Source organism: Myodes glareolus, chromosome 12 (assembly GCF_982192425.1).
Source record: "Myodes glareolus chromosome 12, mMyoGla1.1, whole genome shotgun sequence".
NCBI lineage: Eukaryota > Metazoa > Chordata > Mammalia > Rodentia > Cricetidae > Myodes > Myodes glareolus.
This window is the reverse complement of record NC_142037.1, coordinates 81102740-81129178: the sequence shown is the minus strand read 5'-3', so window position 1 is coordinate 81129178 and position 26439 is coordinate 81102740. Positions and strand designations below refer to the sequence as shown.

Genomic DNA, 26439 nt, shown 5'->3' with positions numbered 1-26439 from the left:
ATATGAAAGAGGCACACCACCTAAACTATCTGTGGCCACAAAAGATGTTCTCCATTGTCTGCTACAGACAATTTTCTCATTACAGGATTGCCCTCGGACCTGGTATGGAAGATAATGTGTGTTATTACTATCCATTAAGAAGCTTTCGAAGTTACAAACACTAGCTCATTCAAGCCACAGTCTTCTGCATCCCCAGTCTTAGACTGCAGAGAAAAGTTCAAGAAGCCAGGGGGAAATGGATGGGCTCCTCGGGAAAGGTTCTTTTACCTTGGACATTTACATCTTAATGGAAGAAGGGAAGTGAGCTTACCTACTAGCACAACTTCAGCTAATGCACAAAGTAAAGAGAAGACACAGGGCAATCAGAGAGCGACGCGGTGCGAGTTAGAGGCAGTGGGTCAGGAAGAGAGAGGACAAGAAATATCTCAGAGATGGAGGGCGGATCAGTGACACAGGCCTTGTCACAAGCAATGCTGTGAGAGACTGCACTCTTCACTCTGTGCGTGTCACACACACACACACGTACGCACACACACACACCCTTCACCTACTGAGCCCATGTAGTATCATTCCTAGGTACATGTGTTTAGGGATCACCACTTGGAACTGGGTAATCTATCTGCAAAGTCCTGTTACTTGGGTTAGTTTCCTTAAAATCAGACGAGGAACAAAGATGACGCCAGTCGAAATTCCAGCGTGGACAGGCGTGGGACCTCAGAGGACCTCCTGTCAGTGATGGCTGCACTGAGCGAGAGGGTGACCGGCGTGGCCACCGATAGGTGATTCATGCCCCTTGTGCTTATGGACAGCATTAATTGGACTCAGATGATCCAATTAATGAAAGCAAAACAGCATAGTTAGTTAACGCCTTTAAGTGAACAAGTGTTTAATCCATAAAGCAAACAATTGTGTTAATATGATTAATTTTCTTTAGTCGATGTCTTTGGTCTCAATGATATATATCAATAGTCTCTGTAACTTAAAAATAATTTTACAAACCTTTTAAGCATTATTCAGATCAAATTGCTTTTTTATAAAGTCCTGAAATCCACTTAATGGGCACAAACACAGAGATTTCCCTTATATTTCTGGGTACCTATTGCTGTACTTTTCCTAACAGCTGGCAATATTAGTCGAACTGTTAATCTTCTCAAGCGTCCAGAACAGCGCTCCTATATGCGAAGGTTCTTATTAAACCCTGAAAGGAGATCAATGGCTTCAATGTCAGCTCCCTTTTCAGGGCTAACAAACACAAGAGATACAATTCAGTCTTTCTGCAGAGATCCGAGCGGCAGAGAGCGCCTAGAAAGCAACACGATACAATGATACAATTCCCATTTGAAGGAAAACCAGCTGCTGTCTGTGAAGAGGTCATTCACAGTCTCAGGGGAAGGCAGGGAAGCCTGGCAAGAGATTCTGGGAGCTGATGGAAAGACAGGTAGGGTGGCTCCTAGGTGGAGGTGGAGATGAGGGAAGAGATCAGATTTGGACAATAGAGTGAAATTTGAGTCAATGGGGCTTTAGGAAGGACTGGACCGGCATGGGGCAGCAGGTTCAAAGAGTGGAAGCAAAAATAAATCCTACATTTGCAGCTTGAGCATTGAATGGATGCTGTTGCCTACCAATGAAATGGAGAAAATTTTGTAGGTATGGAGAAAAATTAGAAAATATTCTTTTTAGATATCTGAAGGTAAAAGTGAATGCTGACACATGACAGTGGAGAGGATAAATATAAATCCCATGTGCCCAGTGATTAACAACGCCTCCGCAGAAACGTGCATTCACATAGAGTGAGATTCCCCTGGACCAGAGTACTGATAAAGAAGAGGGCTGAAGAGTGAACCCTGAGACCTGTCAGCGGTTAAGGAGCCTCTGAGGGACCAAAGAGAAGTTAGTGAGGCTGAAGGGCCACTCGGAAGGCACACTGTGTCAGAGGACAAATGAGCGAGCTGTGGGAGACTGTGAGTCTGGAGGGTTCAAAGGCTCACCGGCCCTGTGTGCTCATGAGGACAAGCAGGTGTGTTGCTGAAACAGCAGGCAGGTGTGGCCTTCCGTCTCCATGTTCTGTGCAGACAGGGAGAGTCCTACTCCCCGTAATCTCTTGGGGGAGTGTACTCAGGTTCTCCTTAGACTTTGCTTTAGTGTTGATAAGACAGGAAAATATACATAGTCACTTGTTAGACTTTCCGGTTGGAAAGCACACACTATTCCTACCTACTTCATGAGCCAAAGACAGCCATGACGTCAGTGAGCGTCAGAACAGGAATCCCTGGCATTGGTAGCCTTGCCCAGAGGGAGTGGGAACCCGTCACTCATGCCGCTGGTGAGAGAGTGGTCGTGTTTGTAAGACCTGGGATGTCCATAGCAATCGCGCAGGGCTCTTAAGGAAGCACTCCCAACTTAGCTGATTTGTTTTGCTTCCACATTCACGGGGCTATTTTCATGTCATTTGCCAGTGTGCTTTTGATGTGACAAGGAAGCAGATCTCAGGTGCATGGATATGGGTTCCCACTTCACGACTCTTGTCTAATCAGTGTTTGCCTTTAAAATCTTCTTCCCTAAAATTTGATTAATTTGAAGAAATATACTACATGGAAATATGATACAAATGATCATTGATAGATGATAGGTGTTGTAAACCTCAGAAGGTGACACTGTCTGAACATCGCTCGGACTTGATCTTTTGGTGGCAAGAATGCCGTGCTAAGAATTGTTAACAGTGTCATGGTTGACTACGTATCAGAAGGAGAGTGTGAACCATTAACAGGGCTACCTGACCGCAAGCAGGGGAGACAGGGGCCAAAACAAGATAAAAAGCTGAGCGGAGTGTGGTATTCCAGCACTCGATACCTGACGCCACCTGCGTGACCAGCGTCACCTGCGTGACCAGCGTCACCTGCGTGACCAGCGTCACCCGCGTGACCAGCGTCACTGGGTTCGCTGCCTCGGCACTGGGCTTGCTGCCTCGGCACTGGGCTTGCTGCCTCGGCACTGGGCTCTCCACCCTGTGCAATATCTTGGTAACCTCTGTGCCTCCCAGAGGTGTTCTGAAAAGTAAAAAGGAAGCGCATATCGTTTGCTTGCACTTGTACCTGTGGGCAGACAACACAGAGAACGATGCTGTCCCAGATGCCCGCTGTTTCCACAGAGTTGAAACCAAAGAGGAATTTTGCTGACCCCCTGAGGAGATAAGATCAGACATCTACCTTTCTTTAGGGGAAAAGAATGGCATCAATGATTTTCCTACTCTGGAGATGAGAAAGGGAGTATGTAGCCCCATAAATGCACCCAGGCGAGAGACTCTACTTTTAATACGCCCCCAACTGAAATCCTGATAATCATAAATGCTTAATCTCTCCAGCACTAGCATCCTTTGAAACACGTCGAGTTAGAGGGGGGAAAACAGAACACACAATAAAAAGGAATGTTATACCACAGTGTTCTCTACCAATCATCAACAGCACCAGTACCAAAACACTGGACGCCGGGGCCGCAAGCGCTTTCTGCCGCCTCTAACCTGTCTGCGTTGGAAATTTTTATTGCTCTCTGGCCACACCAATTCAAGGGTCATCAGGGGCAATTTATGCCATTTGTGTTAACAGGCTAGGTTTTAAAATGAAAATAAGAAACTGAATATAAACCAGGACCCATTCTAGAAGATAGCCAGCGTGAACCGGAGTCTGCCGCTCCAGGAAACGCGCTTAGGAGGCTGCGGAGATGCAGGGCAGCCACCTCTTTCTAAACATAGGAGTCTTCAGAATTCACAAGACTTGATCAGAAGGAGAGGAGCAGCAGTGTGAAAGGCCAGAAGACTGCCAAGGTACTGTTCAAATTACAAGGCAGTTGATGAGTTCTATTGATGCTTCAGTCGGTCTGATCCCCAAAGATGCCCCTTGACTTCCTGCGTTCACTACCCCACCTTTACAGCTAGTTAATGCCAAATATTAGAACGGGAACAGGAAAAAGACTCACAGGTTAGTATGTCCCACAAATCCTCACTGATCATAACAGAATATCCTAATCAGATCTATTTTCATCTCCCTTTTCTCCACCTCCTCCTCCTCCTCCTTCTTCCTCTCTGTCTCTGTCTCTCTCTCTCTCCCTCCTTCCCTTCCTCTCTTTTTCTCCTCTCTGCATGTTTATATGGGTAAATACACATATATGTGGCTGTGCATGCATCATGTATGACCGTAGAGGTCAGGAATAAATCTTAGTTGTTATTTTTTGGGGGAACCCCTCTGTTCATTTTTTGGAGCCAGTGTCTCTCACTGGGATCTTGGGCTTCCTGATTAGATTGGACTTCTTGGGCCAAGAGCCCCAGGGATTCACCAGTTGCTGCTTCCCAAGGTCTGGAATTACAAGAGATCACTGCCTGGCTGGCTTTTAGAAGCATGGATTCTGGGAATCACACTAAGGTTCTTGTTCTTGCGTAGCACATTACTGAGCATCTTCCCTCTGCATCATAATTTGTTGAGACCATTCATGGAAATGCTGACCTTCTGGTCTTCCAGGGCCACACTTGTGGTTCTTTGCTAGATCCTAAAAGGACCTGTTTTTGTTTAGACTATATTCTTGCAGAGCACAGAGCCACAGATCTCAGCATGCACACTCCAGCTGGTGTCTACACAAGCCTGCAGAAAGGTATCTGATCTATGCTAGCCTCTGTGGATGCCAAGCATCCATGTGCTCCCGATTCCCTAGAGAGTCACCTAAGGGCTCTGAGAAGGATGGACTCCTGGTTACCCTGTGGTGATGTTCAGTTCTAAGTAAGCACTTGGCCAAAGACAAGCTACTTTACAGGGCAAGAGAATTGTGATGACCCAAGTAGAGACACAGTTGCACAAGTTGGGGCCCGTTAAAGAGTTCTGAGAGCCTGATTAGACAGAACTGTCTTCAGCATTTCAGTGATAAATGAAAGCTCACAATAAATCTCACAAACACGTTTGGGGAAAAACATCCCACTTTCTGATATCGGGAGCTTTACAGGGTTTCAGCATTGCTCTCCAAGTTCTTAGAACTTTGCCCTGGTGACCCACTCGGAAGGGTGATGGAGCTGAGATGCAGACAGTCGTCAGAGGAAGAAATCTGAAATGGGGCACTCACGTCCAGACTGTGTTCTTTTCAGCAGAAGTTACCGAAAGACATAGAGTGTTGTTACATCCTCCTCCAGAAGAGTCTTTTACTAGGTCAACTGACATTTTCTTTCTTTCTTTTGTAAACGCTTATTTATTTTACTTTATGTGTGTGAGCGATTGGCCTCTGAATAGATATGTGTACCACATGAGTAACTAGTGTCCTCAGAGGCTAGAAGAGAGCGTTGGGTTCCCTGGAACTAAAGTTACAGAGGTTGTGAGCCACTGTATGGGCGCTGGGACCTGAACCTGGGTCCTCTGCAAGAGTGAGCAAGTGCTCTTAACCATTTAGCCATCTCTCTAGCCCCAGGTCCTCTGTTCTTCCTTGTATGACTATTGTGTTCAACTCCTTCCTATTGCCCGATCCTCTGCTCCAGGCCTGGATGCTTGTTTCCATTCCATGCGTGAGACCAATTTCTGCTTCACAGGATCTGTGCAATGAACCAAGACCTGAGCAAGAACTCATGATAAAGCAGAGGCCCCATAGGATATTCTACTAAATACACTACAAGTTGACTGAGCAGCCACAAACAGCATAGCCGAGCAGCTGTCTGTGTCACGTGATTTGAGTCAGCCTTAGAGACGTCACCTCTGGCAGGTGTCACACTATTTCAGTGTTACATGAAGGCCCTCACAGAGAACCACACGCATAGACAGAGATCTTGCAGAGGGGAACACATTAGTGAGGTGTAGCTCTTGTGCTTGAGCTATCACAGTGTCTTAGCTTGCAGCTAGGAAAAGGCTCCGAGGGGAACACACTGCACAGAAGCCAGGAAGAATTACCATATTGATTTCTTCAGAAGTAAGCCTGGTGGCCATTGTCTGGAGCACACATTTCACGACAAGGGGAGAGGTCAGGATGCCAAGGGGAAGTCTGAGCTCTGTGCCTGGTCTTCATGGGTTTCGTAGGTTGGAGTTGTCCTTTTCTTTTCCAGTGTGAGGTTTAGTCAAGTTCTTTGTGTCTCATTACCCCACATGTAATATGAACCCAAGGATAGACTGATTTTCACAGTATAAAGTATATTTGTCATTAATAACATATACTATAATGATCGGAAATAAAATTTGATCAGGTATTAGGTCTTTCTGGACGACTAAGTTTCATGTTTATTTTAGGTAGGCGTGGAGTCTTGGCTACTTTGACTCTCTTTAGTGTGGCATGATTGTGGGCACAGGGTGGCAGTACTTCCTATCACAATTACAGTGGTCCTTAGGCTGGGTTATACTGTATATGACTTTAAGCTTCTTCCATCTCTCTACACACAGAAAGGAAATATTTTCCTTAAGAAAATAGAGACCTCCAGGATCGACAGACTTGTCTAAGGTCATTCCATTAGCAGGACAGAGTCAAACTCAGCAGTATGGTAGTCATTACGTTTAACTCAGTGGCTCCCTTGCTCGCGTTACTTGGCTATTCTTTAGTCAGACCCCCTTCAATAGCCGTGACCCACTTTATCTGATGAGACACTAGGCAAGTAAATATCAGGCGTCTGAGAAGTTTCTCCCAGAGGGGTTCAGGAGATAGAAAGTAGACACAGTGCCTTTCTACCATGTCATGGACTTGGTCCTGCCTACTGAACTCACTTCAGGCATAGAGCTTTTGGTACCCTGCCACATGCAAGGCATGGTTCACAGAGCGAGACTTGCCAAGGACGGTGGGTCCAAACTGGTCTATGTTGATCCTTGCATGCACATGCAATTGGGGTCAGTGCACAAGAGTAAAGAGGGAAGGGTGGTTACTAGGACTTTCACCCGGGAACCTCCTCTCCTGTGCTCCTGAGAGTGTACTGGGCTGTCTCAGGGAGTGAGATTCCATGTCCCCAGGCTGTCCACAGCGCTCAGAGAGAAAGATGCAGTTGGGGAAACATGCACATATTATTCCTGATTATTTCTATTGACATGCAGTGAAGGCCTTATGGAAAGACTCACTAAGCCCTGAGTCCACGGTGACTGTGCTCTTCTGTCTGAGGACCAATTGTTTATTAAGTGATGGCACCATCCTTGTGTTGAGGCATTTAGGTTTTAAAAGTCTTGGATCACCAGTTGGGCTTGATGGTCCATACTTACAACCTCAGAACTTCAGGGGCTGGGAAACAAGGATCAATAGTTCATATCTGTCACTGATACAGATGGGTTCCAGGGCAGGCTGAGCCGTGTGAGACTGTGTCTCTGTGTATATTCGTAGTGCAATGGAAGGACTATAAAATTTGATTGTGAGGCCTTTCAAAGATTTCACGTGTTATGTCTCTACATCTCAGGTCATAATTATCTATGTTAACTGCGAGTTGAGAGGCATCCATTACAGAGAAAGAACACCTTTATGAACAGATGACTTTGCCATAGCCCCTAAACAGTTATCAGTCATCCAAGGTTCTGGCCTGCCGGGAAGGGCATCAGCTTTTCAGTCCGAGATAAGAGGGCTTCTTCAGCGTTGTACTCAGTTGCTGAGTGAGACACCCAGACTGGAAACAAGTGGACATCCAAATAGGTCAAATGTTTTGGAGTCATTCTGTAACTTAAGGCAGGGAACCAGGGGTGACAGAGGTCATCTCGACAATCTCAGAGATAACCAATTTGGATGTATTTTATGGTCTACAACTTTAGAAACAGTGATATAAATGGTTTCCCTAATTGACATTTGTGAAAATGTGCTTAATTTTGATAGATTCACTCAGATTCAACCCGAATCAGTCAAACATAGGATTTTTTAACTCAAGCCCAGGGCTAATTTATTGGCTGTGCAGCCTGAGCCCACAGTGCTACCATTAAAATGGTTTCTCGCTTGATTTAATGATCTGATACTGTTGTCTGGAAATTCTCGATGACGTCATCTCAGGCTTGTAAGTGTAATGCTGGGGGACAGTGGAGCTTGAGTAGAGGGAGCAGGTTATACAGTGTGCACATCTAGCCCTTTCTTTGCAGCCCTGTTCTCAAGTGTGCTCACTGCGGCCAGCGAGTCAAGAGTGCTGACGCCGCAATGCTCTACAAGGAGACCCAAAGCAATTCCTAGGTAAAGTGTGAGTTGAGAAGATCAACTGACAGTCCCTACAAGATAAACTTTCTGTCTAAGTGCTTTCTTCGTATATAGAAAGAAGCTAATGTCATCCTAAGAAACCTGTGTGAGCAAGGATCCATACTGTAGTACGTCTTACTTGTGTGTTTCTTTACAGGACTGGTCATTCATTTACAATGTTAATGGCAGTGCAGAAGAAAAGGGAGCCGTGGAGCAATCCATAGCTCATGCTGCTTTCAGATTTTCTTGACTCTTTAATAAGAAAGCAAAGACAGTTTTAGTAGGGGATGCAAATATGGAAAATAAAAAGAATAGTGAGTTAATTTTGCATAGCCTTTTCATTATTTTGGTGAAAACGAAAGAAACCTTCACGCATAGGTCTTGGAATAAGACCTGCTGTGATGGGAACAGGGAGGCTCCATTGGTCAAATGCTTGCTTGACAAGCACAAGGACCTGAGTTCGATCCTCAGAACCCAGAAAAGATCAAGTGTGGTGCATGCTTGAGGTACCAGAGAGGTAGAGACCGGAGGATCCCTGGAGTTCTCTAGAATGCAGTCTAGCCTCACTGGTGAGCTTTTGACCAACAGGAAACCCTCTGCCAAAGGAGGTGCATAGCATTCCTGAGGATTGTTATCTGAGGTCAGGCCTCCACATGCATGCATACATGCAACCAGACATTTATGTGCAACTGCTCATAAATATATATGTGCTAGGAATGCAGCACACACACACACACACACACACTCACACTGACAAAAAGAACATGACTCGTATAATTTTGAGAACACTTCCTGTAAATTAAACAAATGTTCTCTTATTTGCATTTAAAGACAGCACAGCACAATAAAAAGCTGGAAGGTAAATTGAATGTTAATAATTTAGAAGGCTAACTTTTCTTTAATTTAGAATTGCATAAAATAAACTAAAATGGGGGGAAACACACAATGATGGATGCTGAGACAGATCGTGAAGAAGGGGGAAGTTCTATATTTTAATTCCATGGAGGCATGCTTTCTGATTTTGTGTAATCTAAGAGCTTCATTTTCATTTCGCAGTCATTTGGTTGACCTTGCTCAAGGCCTAAGTCGGTGCACAAAGTACGCGGTGAGCTGCGGGTTTAATGTCAGAAAAGAACACTGTCCAGAGTTCAGCTCTTTTGAAGGGAAAGTGACTGAAAGCCCAGGTGTCGGCATCACAAACCCATGGCTCCCCCGAAGCTGCTCTTTCATCCTAATTGGTCTGGGAGGTTGGTTTCAGGAGGATGCTCTTGCCACACACCCTTCCACCCGCACACGCTCTGGTCCCCACTGCGGTCCTCCCGTCCTCCCGTGTGAGCATCACGGTGGCACAACCCCTGAGGCTACGGAAAGTCAGGCTTGAAAGCCGCTCCGAGGGAACGGAGTGTCACTGTGATCGTTCTCAAATAAGTATATAATATGATAACAAATAGGGATCTGCTTCTTCAAAGATCAACGCCTGGAGAGTTGGCGACCCATTTGCCCTTAGTTAAAAATAAAGTAGGACTGAGCACCCAGGTGCCAAGGCTGGAAGGACTTCAGAGAGCACAGGTCATAGGTATGCTTTGACATGGAGGAAGGGTGAGGGAGGTTTGCAGTGGCCGGAAATAAACCCCCTTTGAAAATGGGAGAGAGCCAGTGTTCTCAGAGCGTAGATTAGCCAAATGGAGCACATGCCAGGTCTTCAGTTATCACTACACGGTCATGAGAATTTAACAAAAGTCTGGATCCAGTTAACTCATAATTTGGATCAAAGCAAGATTTACAGTTAAAAAGAAGGTCTTTTAAAAATTCCAATTTAGTGAAATACCAATAAGATAGAATAATAGAGGAGGAGTAAACAGCTTAATGATTATAATTAACAATCATATGTCAGTATAAAAAGCAGAAAAGAGGTAGATTCTGGAGACCTATGTGAGAAGTCAGAGAGAGCTATAAATAGTGGCTACTAAAATTAAATTACTTGTGTTTTTATTTTAGTTTTTTTCTACAAGGAAACATCCAGGCAAACTGCTTGGAGATTGAACCTGATGCTATCCTTATTTCTGAGTTATATGACTGCCTAGTTCAGTCTGCTCATTTTCACAGTTGTTTGTCCACATTCAAACCCCGTCCATCACATTGACGGACTTGTTCCCTTTCTTGTTCATAAACTCCAGGCTAGTTGAAAACTATTTGGGGTTTCTTACTCAAATCAGATTTTGACTCTGATTTTTCAAAGGTTAATAGGTTAGTACAGTGGCCTGTTATGTCAACACAGCCCTGGGAAAAAATTAATCATCAAGGTTATGCAAAAGGTCAAAGGGAAGAGATTGAGAATCCTTTGACAAAGAAATCCCAGAGCGGGTTCTGCACATCTTAAGGCATTTTTATCCAAATGGAAGTGAGGCAGAGGAAGGAAGTGATGGTGGTCGTACTCATGACGCCCAGCTGTGGCCACTGAGAGACAAAATGACTGAATGGGGGACAGAGGCGAACATGTCAACAGCCCGTGTTCTCCAAAGAGGCCAATGCAGTAGAAACAGAGGTGGAATTCTTGTCAACAATTCTTCTTTCAGTGTTAGGTGGAGTTCATGTAGTAGGCATTGGCTACTGTGGAAAGTACAACAAACGCTGATTACTCTCCACTGGAGAACCTAAAGTACTGAGCTTCTCAAGGCACAGAAGCACACCTGGTGGTCTGTTGCTATAGCGACAGGACAAATGGGGCTACAGAAGCTAGAACGGGGCCAGAACCAATTTTCTTGATTCACCTTTGCCTTTGTTATCTTGGGCTGTGTGAGCGATGTAATTTGATGCCAACAAAAGCCACCCAGAAAATGGAGGCAGAAGGACATTGATGAATAGCCAGTGTGTAGGTGCATGGAGAGGAGGGTTCTAGAGGCAAAACAAAGACTAAGATTTGAGTGTTTATCATATAGGATAAACTTTCCATATAGGAGGCAGATTTAGCATTGGCTCTTGAATCTGTTTCTTTTCAATTAAACCAGGTTTAATGAATCCAGATCATTCATGTCTAAAGTGATTGCTATATGTTCAAATATCTAAGAAAGAAAGTAAGTAGAAAAAAACTTAACTAGAACAGTAGAAAATGATAAACTTAACAGAAAACCAAAATGCAATATATAATTTATGTGACTTAAAGTACAAGAATGAAAGTATTTGTATGAAAGTGTAAGGATAGAAAAATCATCTTCAAGAGATGAGCAGATCTTAGCTCCCTTCTTTATTTTCTAGTACACCCTTGCTTCTCAGTGGAAACTGATTATAACGATTTGAATTAAGAGCATATTCAATGTATACTCCACTGGATAGTAAGGTGCTAAACACGTTTAAGATGATTTGTTACACGTTTCCATGCCTTCGTTTCCAAGGCGTCTTGAAAGCCTATGTAACTAGATGCACATGCCTGGTTCAAATCTTCCTGCTGCTAAGGAACAGGCCACCAGCATCTTGTTGGTTTCAAAGAGTCACACTGGTGATGTTACGGTTTCTGTGAATCCAGGGCCAGGGCCTGATGCTGACTTTACTGTTTCTCTGGGTCACCCGGGGCTACGGAGGGCTCTCTGCCTGTTAATGCTCTCTAGGTGTTGTGGAGAATGCATGACGATTTGGTTCTTACTGCCAGCATGAGGACAGAGAATATTAGTCTCTCTTCAAGCTTTCATTGTAGTTTTTAGAACTTGCCTATCCCTCCTTGTCTCCTAAATGGACTTCTTTGAACTATTTCAGGAAAACATTTCCTTAATTTTAAGATTCTGTGTTTTTGCATAAACCAATATTATACCCAAATCTGTCTGTCTGTTTATCTATCTATCTATCTATCTATCTATCTATCTATCTATCTATCTATCTATCTATCTGAGACAAAGTTTCTCTGTTCAGCTCTGACTGTCCCGGAACACACAATGTACTGATCTCAAACTCACAGAGACCCACCTGCCTCTGCCTCCTGAGTGTACCACCACACCTGCCTCTGAAATGGCTTCCTTAAAAGTCACTTTCACTTGTCCAAAGCCTCATCAAGGCCCATCATCTCCAGGGCATGTGAAGTTCTACTCGGACAGGCAACATCTTGGCAATTTTTCTCACGAAAGTTGTCAATCTGCCCATCTATTTTTGGTCCATTTCAAAATAATCATTTTTCAAAAGCACCAGAGGCTACCTAAAAAGCACACATGGGTCCATTCATTGACCTTAGACTCCATGCTTCTCTCTCTTTCCCTTGATTTCTCAAGTTGGTTTGTTTCACATTACAGCGGTACATCCTCTCTCCTCAGCTTCACGTGGATGCTTGTATGTTCTGGTTGTCACATGATTTTCCAACCTCTGTTTTTCTCAAAATTATAATTGCCCTCAAAGTCTGTGATTCTCTTATGCCTGATCTCCTGCCCTTTACTGACAGGAGAGGGTTTCACCTTCAGGTGAGTCTTTCTCTCTGCAAGTTCCCTAATGTTAGAGTAGGGGATAAACAGAGGAGATCATTGATATGCAAATCCCTGGACTTTATTCTGTGGGTCTGCAGACAGCCATAAGAACTGACTTTTATTTCAAGCACCGGGTGTGCACTGAAGCCTACAATCTACAATTATGCCCCAAGAGACAAAGTTCTACCTAGTTAATCTCACTTTCTATTTCCAACCCTTTATCGGTTTTTGCAAATTTCCCTTCGCATGCTGTCTCTGCAGATGATTTTGTAGTTCTTAAACCTCTATTCACCTACCTGGAAAGCTGTAGAAATCCCAGTACCCATATTAATTAATTCAAATCTTTCTTGGAGTTAATTATTCTTTAATCATCATATAATTACATACAGTAGGCACACAGACATTGAGTACCTGGTTCAATGAGTACCGACAACTGCATGTTGTTGTTGTTGTTGTTTCTGAGTAACATGTACCATAAGCAAGCCATAGGACGTTTATATCAACCTAGAAAGTTTTCTCTTGTCCCTTCTGGTTAACTTCTCTCCTCTCCCAGAAGTTACCAGTGTGTTCATGCTTAACTTCCCTTGCCCCTCACCCCACATCATGACAGAATTGAGATAGAATCACACTATATGAGCTGCTTTGCTTCTGACTTCTTATGTTCAACATAATGTTTTTAACGTTTGTCAATGTCTGACATCAGTAGCCTTTTAAACGTGCAAATCCATAGTATGTATAATATGTAGTGCATCCGAACGCTTTTTCTCAGCTTGGCCTGTCAATTTGTGATTAGGTGGCTGACTGAAAACAGTTGTTGAGATCATGCCCACCTTCAAAGGTTCTGATTAATAGTTTTCTGCAGGGATCTAAGCATTTGATATTTTCCAATTTTTTGATATTTTTTAAAGCTTCTCAACTAATTCTGATATTGACATTTTGTGAGGGCAAAGCATCTCTGGAATGGAAATGCACCCCCTCCCCCCCGTTCTTATAGACCTTCGCTCTTCTTTCTCTCCAGTCTTGAAGGATACCCCTCCCCTTCCCATTTTGCCCCTGACCTAGCGAAGGCCCTGCATTGTGAGTGTGATCTGCATGCTACTGAACTTCGCTGGTTTCAGGTGGTCTTAGAACATCCACATCTGACTGTGTCTGTAAGAGTCAGAGGTGGGTGTATTGGAGCCCAGGGAGGTGGGAGTCAGGATTTGGGCACAAGCTTTGGATTCCAGGAGCTGGAGTTCTCTTCCTACTGTTTCCTCCCCTTCATCCTCTAATGGCCCCCTTCAGTCTTCCAACCTCTGTTGGCCTACCTGATTGCCCTCTATAGAATAATGCTGAACTTTCTTCTACTCAGAGGAAAGAATAAACTGACTTCTTTCTTTTAAACACGTCAGCCACAAAGCAACCTGTCTACTTGTTTCACCTTTCCCCACAAGTTGTAGCTTCCCATTTCATCCTTCATGCAACTTCCTGGAGAGACTGACTTCAGTTTATAGCATGTGACTGATTGGTCTCAAGATCATTGATGACTTCTTAATCACCTGAATCAGATGTGTCAATTTAATGTTTCTTCCCTTCTTTCTTCCTCCTTTCACTCCATCCTCCCTTCCTTCTCTCCTGCATTTTCTTTCCCACCTTTTTCTCTCCCTCTCCCTCCCCCTCCCACCCCTGCTTTCCTTGCCTTCTCATACTTGAATTGAACCAAGAGTCTAGTACTCCCGAGGCAAGTTGCCCTACTGACAAGCTAGATCTCCAGTATCCAATGTCATTTTTAGTCTGTTTTATTTCTTTTATATTTATTTTATTTTGGGTATTTTGAGACAGGGTTTCTCTGTGTATCCTGGGCTGTATTGGAACTCACTTCATAGACCAGGTTGTCCTTGAACTCACAGAGTTCCACCTGCCTCTACCTCCCTAAAGCTGGGATTAAAGGCATATACCACCACACATGGTTGAATTTCTTTTATTTAATAAAGTAATCTTTTTAAAAAATATATTAGGCTATATAAAGTTGCTTCCAGTTTTTTCTCTGGCAACTAATATAGAGAATGGTTTGTCCAACCATTGGCTTTCCTACATGGATTCAAGAATGTTAAAATAGAAAATATTCTCCCCAAGTAGTAGAACTGTTTTCCAATCTAAAATCAGGCCTTATCTTCTAACACCTCTACCCTCATCAAAGAAATATCACAGGAATTTGGAAGCCATCATAAAGGGTGCACTTATTCCCTGAGATGCTGTACTGTAGATTAAAAAAAAAACTTAATTTTTAACCAGTACATTTTCATTTAGCATCCACCGTAAAGAATAAATGCCAGTCATTTTCTTTAGATCCTGACACTTCAGCTCCTGAGGGAATTTCTTCTTCATCGAACGTGGCAAAGGCTACAAATACAAGGCAGGACTGCAAATGGCCAGGCACAGCTGGGTCACTGGGAATGTGTTTGAAGGTCCCGTGAAAGTTGGGTAGTAACAACTAGAGGACAGAGAAGAAGAACTGTGTGATCCACGTGATCAGAGTGAAGGGTTTATGTGAGGGTAGACTTCAGCTCATCTTTCCACTTGTAAAATCTCTTGTCCTGATTCAGAGTGTACTCTCTTCTGAAAATGAAGCCCCAGTGATGCAGGACTCTGGCGCTTAACCTCACCACTTTCTCTTACAAAACTCCGGATAAAAGCTGAGACTATTTCTCATAGATTAGTCTCTGTTCTCCCCCTACCAAGCCCAGATTGATAATTAATGACCCTTGAGAGAAGGTTACTTAACTTTGCCTTTTCTGCAGAGTTTGGGGAACAGAGGACACGAAGGTTCCCTTCTCTCTAATTAGAGAGGTTGGCGCCTATTGATCAGCACGGAGATAAGCCTGTGACCTACTTCAAAGGAGCAATTGCAGCACATGACAGGTGAGACCTGGGTTTTTACATGGCTCTGACTGTCAGTGCACGAATCCTGGACCACTGGGGCCTCACTTCAAGAAGAGAGTGCACTGTAAATCAGGGCAAGAGACCAATTTGAAACAGGAGCTGGAGTCTACCCTCACATAAATCCTTCACGTTGATCCTCCAGTGTTAAGCTTTGCATCTAGTTTAAAGAGCAAGATGGTTTTTAAAAGCATTTAAATCATATTTTTCCTCTTTCAATTTGTATTGATTAATTCTTTCTCCCTGCAAAGCATTGTGGTAGTTTGGGAATTTCCAGTTATAGTGAGAAGTAATATTTATAAACATTAAGAGTTTTGTTTTTTAAAAAATCTCTGACAAGTAGCTTTAAGTGATTGTTTTGTTGATGGAACTAGTTTAGAGTATGGGATTGCAATGCATCATTTTTTGATAAAGCACTTACAATAGCCCAGATGTACCCAGAAGCTGTATCATAAGAACAGGGGCTTGGCACATTGGTTTTACATGAGCCTGTATGTTGGCCTGTTTGAATTCTCAATATCCTTTATTAAGTGATACCAAAACAGGAAATTTTAAAAACAGTTAAAAAAATTATGACAAAATGCATGTAACATAAAATTTTATCTCAACTCTCTGAAAAAATCAGTTAAACCAGCTTTGCTGTTGTCTTTACCCCCACAGTCTCAGGATTGTGGGATTCAGTACTACCTATTCATTGATAATATTTTCCAGGCACAGACCACCACCTCTTGACTGTCTACCTCTATGTGTGTGAACCCTCGGGGACCTGAAACAGCAGAACCAGGCAGTATTTGTCGTCTCATGACCCCTTGACTTCCATCTGTGTTGTAATGTGTCCGTTCTTTGGATCTTTAGGCCAAAACACATCTCCGCGAAGCTCAGAGTGGTTCAGCATTACCTCTCAACCCTGTACTCTGTACAAGAGAATGTGGGCTCTTCGGGATTCAGGGGGAAAGTTCATCTTTGATTCCTGTTGACCACAAGAATCCAGGGTACACCTCCAAACTCAGTGCTGTATGGTTCTGGACTTGGTGTCAGGTCCAGCTAAGGACACTGCCCATGTCTCCACTCCTAAGAAGATAACAACTTTTCCCCTTTAAATGTCTTGCTGCCTTGCTGCCCTCTCTTGTTCCTTTGTAAATTTAGCTAACTAGCATGAAGATGTTCTGACCTTACAGATTGTATACATAAGTACATTTTTCTGAAGAAAATGTCCATATATTTAATTCGAATCACCCAAAGATCAAACAGCTAAAACCACGACTTTGGGTTCCATCAGTTCGCCAAGTCTAACCGCTACTAGGGCTGGAAGGTTTGATTCGAAAATGGGAACTGAGAGAAGAGAGTAGAGACATCGCAAGAGTTAAGGAGACAGATTCCTTCTGGGATTAAGGAGGATAACAACTCCTCCATGCCACACATTTCGTGAGGGGATTAAAACTTGTTCTTTTGCCGGGTTCCCAATGTGTAGAGGAGAAAACCAAGGTGTGTGTGTGTGTGTGTGTGTGTGTGTGTGTGTGTATGTGTGAGAGAGTCCTGTGTACTGTGTATTCCTTCCTTCCTTCCTTTCTTCCTTCCTTCCTTCCTTTCTTTCTTTCTTTCTTTCTTTCTTTCTTTCTTTCTTTCTTTCTTCTTTCTGTTTTCTTTCTTTCTTTTTTTTTCTTTTTTTGAGACAGGTTTCTCTGTAGCTTTGGAGTCTGTCCTGGAACTCGCTCTTATAGACCAGGTTGGCCTCAAGCTCACAGAGATCAGCCTGCCTCTGCCTCCAGAGTGCTGAAATTAAAGGCATGTGTCACTACTACCTGGCTAAAAATGTATAGCCCAGGCTGGTCTCTAACTCATGATCCTCCTGCCTCTGTGTCCTTCAGTAAATCCTACTGGTGTGCATCACCACAACCGGTAATGTGTGTGTCTTCTTTTTGTAACCAACAGTGACCCTAGCAGCAGGGTTTCTGAGCCCTCTTGGAATCCTCATTTGTGGGGTCAGGGGTGGGGCATGAAGACAGCAGTCCCCAAACTGTGTCTCCCTTAAATGTATCCTTCAATCAGCCTCCTAGAGTGAAGTATTTTTCTGATCTCACAGGGGGGTAAAGACTCGAAAAATATGATTCATCTTCATAAGATTGGGTCCTGCCTTTGGTGTTGGCTTTCACTCCCCAACGCTCATCCACACTTGGCATAATTTGCACTGCACTGACACTCACAGCATCACTAGTGCCTGGGAATAAAGAGCCCGTTAGTTCCGGGTGGCCAGCAGCCTACTCAAGTTTGGGAATCGCCACTGCGGCACAGGACAGGCTGACACATGGCAAACTGTCGTGCCATTTTCCTGTGTCTCTGAGTTTGACCAGCAGGATGCGGATGACCAGACACTAGAGATCGTGGCGGTGCAGTGTGCAGGACTCTGGGCTTTGGGGGTGGGCAGAGGATGCGGGAGAAATTGCATCTCCTCACCCTGCTCACAGCCTGAACTGGTTTCTGTGAGCTGCTGTAAATGTACCACATGTTTTGTAAACTTGGGTCATAATTTCGGTCAGGTTTTATGGAAGAGTTCCAGTTTTGCAGTCAACCCCCACTCTCTTGCAATTAATCAGTCTCCATTAAATGCCGAGTTGAGCTGCTGTTTTTCAAAACACGAAGGTGGTTGTGTCTACCTACAACTTGCCTTTCCCTGATATGGCTGGTGTTTAAGATGTCCTCATAACATCACCAGGGGGTTATTTGGCAAAGACGAAAGTTGTAATTTTGTTCCTTACTCTAAGTTATAAAAGAATCAATTTTTGCTTTTTTGGCAATAGTCACTGTCTCTCTCATTCTTCTTCCCCTTCTTCCTTTTTCCCTTTCTCTCTTTCTCTTCCTCTCTCATCCCCTTCCTTTTCAGCCAAATTCCACTGAGGATGAAATATCCCGGGAGATTCTTTGCATATTTATGAATGAGGGCCTGCAGGGACTCCATGACAGGCTCATTTTCTCTCAGGTTTAGGTAACTCCCTGTTCTTTGCGCACAGACCTGTACAGGGTATTTGGCTAAGGGGAATCTCCCACAGTGTCTTAGCGGCCAGCATCCTTGCTCTTCTATAGGATTTGATTTCAGAATTGAGGTGCTGGCTCTACGAGGGCCTCTGTATTTAGGTTGAGTTTCCCTTCTGAGAAGAATCCTTCCTTTTCCACTGACAGTGCACACCCACTGGGTCCTAGTGCCTAGCAAGTGCCCTGCTGACTGTTCTCTTTCCATCAGAACACAAAATGGAGCTAAAAATGCTTTCTGTTCTCCCTTGGACTAAATAGTCTGTGAGAGTGTAATTGAGACTAGGTAATGAGGAAGGATACTGCTAATCCTTCCTTTTGTTAAGTGGGCCAGTTTTAACACATTTACACAGAAGGATGAAGAAATGGCTGATGGAGTTGACTCAATATAAGATTACAGTGGCATCAAAAACTTGACCCTAGTTAGCAAATCGAGTTATGGGTTTACCCACAGCCAGGTGCCCTACTGGAACGTAGCCTAGAGAAACAGGTAGCCCAGTTACTTATATTCAGTGCTAAGTCACACAGTTTCCGTGTTTGAATTACCAAGCACTTCTGCAGTAACATCTGTCTCATCATTGTTCTATGGCATTTAGGATTTGGCTCGTGCCTACTGACTGAGAGAGAAGGTCAAGGCCCGAAACTAGTCTGTCTTGGTGTAGATCTTGGTTTACCATCAGTTAGCGGGGACCTTGACACATCACTGCCTTCTCTAGGTGTCAGCTTCCCCATTCACAGACCATCACAGACCATCATAGACCATCATAAACCATCCCATACTGTCCCAGACTGTCCCAGACCACCTCAGACCATCGCAGACCATCGCAGACCATCCCAGACTATCCCAGACCATCCCATATCATCCCAGACCATCCCAGACCATCCCAGACCATCACAGACCATCACAGACCATCACAGACCGTCCCAGACCATCCCATCATCCCATATCATCACAGACCATCCCAGACCATCCCAGACCATCACAGACCATCACAGACCGTCCAAGACCATCACAGACCGTCCAAGACCATCACAGACCATCCCAGACCATCACAGACCATCACAGACCGTCACAGACCGTCCCAGACCATCCCAGACCATCCCAGACCATCCCATATCATCACAGACCATCCCAGATCATCCCAGACCATCCCATATCATCACAGACCATCCCAGACCATCACAGACCATCACAGACCATCCAGACCGTCCAAGATCATCCCAGACCGTCCCAGACCATCCCAGACCATCCCATATCATCACAGACCATCACAGACCACCCAGACCGTCCCAGACCATCCCAGACCATCCCAGACCGTCACAGGACTAGCTGTTGGTGCTAACAACTCTGCAACCATACTTTTCTAATCTGCCATTCATTTTTAAAAATATTTATTTTATTTTTAAATTGTGTATTTGTGTGTACATGTGTGTTCATGAGTGTGCTCATATGCACAGAATCATCCAAATGTCCCCTAAATAAAGCAGCCTGTCTTAGTTAGGACTTCTTTTTGAGGATAAAACACCATGACCAAAAGTAACATGGGAAGGAATAAGTTTGTTTGACTTATGTATCCTTGATCCCAGTCCACTGAGGGAAGCCAACGTAGGATCTCAAACTGAGCAGGAACCTGGAGGCAAGAGCTTATGCAAAGGCCAGGGAAGAGGAATACTTACTGGCTTGCCCTCCATGGCTTGCTTAGCCTGCTTGCTTATACATCCCAGAACCTCCAGCTCTGGGTGGCACCACCTACCTGAGCTGGGCCCTCTCTTATGGTTCACTAATTAAGAAAATGTCCTATAGGCTTGTACGCAGCCAGTCCTTCGGAGGCGTTTTCTCAGTTGAGGTTCCCTCCTCTCAGATGACTCTAGCTCGTATCTACTTGACATAATAACCAGCTAGCATGCAGCCATTCTGAGCTACAAGGATTCTGTGACTCCTGAAGTCTGCTGCATCTTGGTACCTCTGCATGTGTCGTCTCACTCCCATTATTCCTTCATCCTCAGGGTGGTGGTTTGATTATAATGGCTCCTAGAGACCCATATGTTTGAAAATTGTCTCCTAATTGACTAGAAGTTGTGAGTTTGTCAGAGGAGGCGTGTCCCTGGGTGAGGCCTCTGAGGTTCAACAGCCTCGAAAGAAGTCGTTCCAAGCTAGCACGAGAGTTCCCCAACCACTCACCCCTACCTCCAACTTTTAGATCAAAATGTGAGCTCTTAGATTGTTTTTGCCACCATTCCTTTACTCTGACATCGTGAACTCTAACCTTTTGAAACCATAAGCCTCAAATTATACATAGTTAGGATGTGCCTTAGTCATGGTGATTTATCACAGCAATAGAAATCCTAACTAAGACATTCAGTTGGAAAAAAATCCTCCGTCTTCCTATGTTCAGGTAAAATATCCCCACATCAGCAACCTTTCTGTAGCGGTCCCCTCTTTCTGTCTCTTTGCCATCTCAGTATCCTTGAACTATGATCTACCAACTGATTTACTGGTTAGCCATTTAACCTTACTGGGTGCTTATTATATTCCTGGATATACATCAAACGTTAGTGTATATATTTGTTTGTATTCTTCTTTTGGATCTGGAAAACTGCTTAATCAGCACACAGTGGTGCCCTACAAACGTGTAAGTGGATATATTTTACAGCCACAATACGTACATTCAAATAATATGCTCAAAATAACTTAATTTTTTCATAGTCATAATGCTATAATAAATTTGCTGTCAAACCTTGTTTTAGGAAAGACAGAGAAACAAGAAGAATGAGGATAAAATGGTGTCGTACCTAGACTTCAAGAGCTAAAGAAACTTAGCTGAAGACTAAGGTGGGCAACATCCATGTGACTTTAGAGCTTAAGCCTTTAACTATGGCATTGCACTGCTGACCCCACCCCAAAACACACAGTAACACACTTCTATGAGGAAATTAAAATAGGTGGAGAGAGCTGATATTTGACCTTGAGTCAACCTCCACAAACACGACTGCCATTCATGACAGCTTCATTTTTTGTAATTCTGTATTTGTGTACTTGTGTGGAAGTGGGGTCTAAGTGTGTATGTATGCATGTGTTTGCCTGTGCCTGTGCATGTGGAAGGCAGAGGTTAATCTTGGGTGTCCTACCTCAGGCACCATGGAGATGAAGAGCAGCCTAGATTGACTGGCCAGCAAGTCCCTAAGGGAACCCCCCTCCTCCGGCTATGCTTTCCCAGGGTGAGGTTGCAAGCCTGTGCTACTCTGCCTGGGCTCTGTATGCGAGCTCTGGGGATTGAACTCAGGTCCCTGTGCCTGAGAGGAAAATACTTCAGCAAAGGAACCATCTCTCCAGTCCCAAAAATATGCAATTTAAAAAATGTCCAGTGCTGTTTTTTTAGATAATCACACTTTTAGTTTTCTCCAGTAAATTAAGGAAATTCTGATAAGAAACAAGCAAAAATACAATTGGTAATGTAGAAAGAGAATGGTTCTAAATCAGACAAGCATGGCTCGAACCCAGCTAGGTCCCCGGATGTGCAGCCAGGCTTAGGTAGCACAACTTCTCCTGGCTTTATTGTCTTCTGTAGACCAAACGTAATAAGAAACATGGGCAGCTTTGTGAGGGGGTTAGTGGCGATATTGTGCTGACACACAGAGGACTTGATTAATGCCAAAGTTCTACTCTTAAGTCCCCGAAGATGATTGTGACCCCCCACCCTCGCGCGCGCCATGATCTGCTAAACAGCAGCCACAACAAACTTTTCCATAGCTTCACGTGGCTTTTTGTCTCAATCCTTTATTCTCGTTCTCATGAAAATTGGGCTTCAGTAGGATTGTTATTTAGGTGCTTTATAGTCGTTCCCTGGAGTTTGACATCTTCTCCACAGAGTCTCTCTTGAGATGAAAGAGAAAGGAAGCAGTGACAATGGCACATGTAGGATATTAGAGCTATCCTCACCAGTTGACTGCTGTTTTTATTCATGTTTTCTCTTCTTGATCAGCTAGCTTATTTTCATTGGACTCCCATGGCCCAGCGGTCCTCTTCCAATATCTTGCAAGATGACAGGAACCATAAGAGAGCCACTGGACGGTCTAATCAACGAATCCGATTTCCTAGACTATGTCGCTGTTTTGGAAAACTGCACCGATGAGCACCAAATCTTATTCAAGACGCAGTACCTCCCTGCGATCTACAGCATCATCTTCCTTGTGGGCTTCCCGGGGAACACCGTGGCGATTTCCATCTACATTTTCAAGATGCGACCCTGGAAGAGCAGTACCGTCATCATGCTGAACTTGGCCTTGACCGACCTGCTGTACCTGACGAGTCTTCCTTTCCTCATCCATTACTACGCGAGCGGTGAAAACTGGATCTTTGGGGACTTCATGTGCAAATTCATCCGGTTCGGCTTCCACTTCAACCTCTACAGCAGCATCCTCTTCCTCACCTGCTTCAGCATCTTCCGGTACATCGTCATCATTCACCCCATGAGCTGTTTGTCTATTCAGAAGACGCGGTGGGCGGTGGTAGCTTGTGCAGGGGTGTGGGTCATCTCATTGGTGGCCGTCTCGCCTATCACTTTCCTGATCACATCAACCACCAGGACCAACAGGTCTGCTTGTCTTGACCTCACCAGTTCGGATGACCTCACTACTATCAAATGGTACAATCTCATTTTGACTGCCACCACCTTCTGCTTGCCCTTGGTGATAGTGACACTTTGCTACACAACAATTATCAGCACCCTGACTCATGGGCCTCAGACCCACAGCTGCTTTAAGCAGAAAGCCCGGAGACTGACCATTCTGCTGCTCCTCGTGTTTTATATATGTTTTTTACCCTTCCACATCCTGAGGGTCATTCGGATTGAATCTCGCCTGCTTTCCATCAGCTGCTCCATCGAGAGTCACATTCACGAAGCTTACATTGTTTCTAGGCCATTAGCGGCCCTCAACACCTTTGGAAACCTGCTGCTATATGTCGTGGTCAGCAATAACTTCCAGCAGGCATTCTGCTCCATAGTGAGTTGCAGAGCCAGTGGGGACCTTGAACAAGAAAAGAAAGACAGTTGCTCAAATAACCCTTGAGTCAACGTCAATTAGTGGAGGCTAGGGAGATGTCTCAGCGGGCACAGACAGTTTTTGACACGCAAATGCCGGGATCTGAAAAAGAATCCTCATAATCTACTTAAGTTGGCAGTGGTAGCAAGAACCTGCAATCCCAGGACTCCTGTGGTAAGATGGACCTGGGGCAGGAGAATTCCTACAGGCTCAAGGGCCAGCTAGTCAACTGTATACTGAGACTAACCTCAAAGAGACCTTGTTTCCAACAAGATAGAAGACAGGGCTGATCGTTACACATGTATTTACTCCCCTCCCCCACAACCGGGAACATATCAATCACACATACACAGACACTCATCAAATATTGAACAATCAATAAATCAATCAGTGCCTCCTGATAATTTGTACAGAGCTTCCAAGAGGTCTTCCCTCAGTAGAACATTTAGTAACTACAGTATATTCAGGTCATTATGAGCCAAAGCCATAGACAGGACTCTTAGGAGATCTTTGCAATATTTTTATTTAGATCTTTGGATAGAGAATGAGACACATGAGTGTCCTGGACGTCCCAGAGTTTTAGAGTGAGGATGGGACACCAAATACAACGGAAGTCAAGGGTCTTCTTTCACAACTCGCTGCCTGTCTTTCGTACCTTGAGGCCCATGTTTACTGAAATCCTAGATTATACTAAGATTCACTTGTGCCTTCCACAATACCTTCACATCTAGGGTATTTATGACTTCCTTTCCTTTCCTTTTTCCTTGAGATTATTGCTCTGAGTGTTGCTTTCAGTTCTAGTTAGGTCTTTAGATGGAAGGAAGACATTAGGACACACTTGAAACAGGCCCAGGGACCCGGCTCAGTCGGTGAGCGCCTGCTGCACATGCCTGAAGGCTTGAGCTTGGTCTCTAGAACCTAGAGGTAAAAGCCAGGTGCCAGTGGCATGCACTTGGAATCCCAGCTCTGGGCAGGCATTGTAACATGAGGGCCGGCTTGTTGGGGTATCTGTCCCTCCCAGTACCCCACAACCGGCAAGCCACAAAGAAAATCACACATAGTCTACATTAGGTTATAAACTGATTGGCCCATTAGGTCAGGTTTCTTATTAGTCCTTGTAACTTATATTGATCCATTATCATTATCTATGTTAGCCATAATGGCACAGTACCTTTTTCAGCGGGGGCAGCTTACATGCTGCCTCTTCAGTGGTCTGCGCAGGAATGGCTGAGAGAGCTTCTGCTTCCAGAATACTCCCAGTCTCTTTGCTCCACCCCTACTTCCTGTCTGGCTTTCCCGCCTATACTGCCTGCCTGGCCAATCAGTGTTTTATTAAAATATGATTGACAGAACACAGATAATTCTCCCGCATCAAGGCATAAATAGGTCCCTAGGACCTACTGGCCAGCCAGTTTAGTCTCCTTGGTGAGTCCCAGCACAATGAGAGATCCTAACTCAAAAACTGTGGGATATTGCTCTTGGTGAACCAGAACCGGGTTGTCCTCTGGTTCTGGTCTGTCTTCTCGGTTGTCAAATTTAGAAATCACATTAAGTTTTATAGGGAATTGTCAACACCTCTCAGAGAAAGAGGAGACAAACAGAGAAACCGAAATTCTTTCAGATATCACGGAGGCAGTAGGTACTATGTCAAATCTAACGCGGCGTTGGTTTCTAGGGAGACTTCTCCAGGAGACACTGTCTTTGACTTCCTTTCTTTGAGAACGATAATTGAAAATAATGCCTGCAGAAACAGCGAAAGTTATTCTTGGATTATGTGTATTCTTAATTATCAGTAAATATAAATATTTGAGAAAATACCTGGGCTAGATATTTTAAATCCCAATGAATGTGTTGATATAATAATAAACTTTAAAAAACCATTCTCTGAAATGTTTTTCCACAAGAAGATGCAATTTATTTATTGCTTTATTGACAACCAAGTTATTTTCTTCATGATTAGTGAGCAGGAGGATGTTTGAGAATCAGATGTAGAGTATGGCTGGAAGACAGGGCTTCTGCATAGGAAAGGGGGCATCAGATTCCACGGACCTTCGGGCTTTCTGGGACAGCAAGTCTGAGCTAGACCAAAGAGATGTTTATCCAGATCCTGTGCTGGGCAAGTGGGATGGGACAGGGGCGGAAGAAGGCCTGGGCCCTAACGTGAACTTCTCTGGGTGAAAGCACCCCAGAGTCACTTTTGAGCCATTCGCGTGCAGCGTTCCTGTAATTCCTGGAACAAGCTATCTGGATAGAAGCCCTGACTTAGCTCTTCACGGTGGCTGCATAGCTTGGAGCAGCGACCAGCAGTCCACTGGGAACTCGGCGCCACACAGATTTCCGCCTCTGCTCCTGGCCTTTCGTGCCAGCCTGGCTGCTGGACCATCGCTAACTTGCAGCTGTGTGACAGTTGTTAGTTTTTCACTTTTTAAATTTTTCAATTGATTCTTGAGCCGCATCAGGATGGTTTCTAGGATAAGGGGTGAGTGGAGACCATCCAAAGCTGTTTCTGACCCTGGACACTTTAAACTCCTTCCCTTCCTCTCCATCTTCATTCTTCTTTATGTCAAAGATCTCTTCCATCAGGGCAAAGCAACCTTATCTCTGTTCATGCTTGTTTTCACACATTTTTCACACACACACACACACACACACACACACACACACACAGAGAGAGAGAGAGAGAGAGAGAGAGAGAGAGAGAGAGAGAGAGAGAAACACATTAATTTCTTTGGTCCCTTTCTTTCTTCCAACCAAAGTACAGGGAAATAAATAATTTTTCTTCGGTTACAGACTAGCCCACTGTGTCTGTGGCCTTATTTTGTAACGTTAGGTACCCAACACCAACACTTAATCCCACTTT

The 26439-nt window shown here is 44.2% G+C and overlaps 1 protein-coding gene across 3 annotated transcripts; it reads left to right on the top strand.

Annotated features, from left to right (window-relative positions):
* Positions 1-3660: 3660 nt before the first annotated feature.
* On the top strand, positions 3661-25469 carry Oxgr1 (oxoglutarate receptor 1). 3 transcript variants are annotated; one of them, XM_085698185.2, is made up of 4 exons: positions 3661-3820; positions 15371-15491; positions 21285-21369; positions 22520-25469. In XM_085698185.2, the coding sequence occupies exon 4, from the start codon at positions 22578-22580 to the stop codon at positions 23604-23606; it is 1029 nt and encodes a 342-aa protein (XP_085554311.1). In that variant the 5' UTR covers positions 3661-3820; positions 15371-15491; positions 21285-21369; positions 22520-22577; the 3' UTR covers positions 23607-25469. The 3 variants fall into 3 exon arrangements, with proteins under 3 accessions (XP_085554311.1, XP_048278073.1, XP_085554313.1); XM_048422116.3 differs by lacking the exon at positions 15371-15491; XM_085698187.2 differs by lacking the exons at positions 15371-15491; positions 21285-21369.
* The last annotated feature ends 970 nt before the right edge of the window (positions 25470-26439 follow it).

Excerpts from the sequence above, each read along its gene's own strand:
- Oxgr1 (XM_085698187.2), top strand. The coding sequence starts at position 22,578 with ATGACAGGAACCATAAGAGAGCCACTGGACGGTCTAATCAACGAATCC.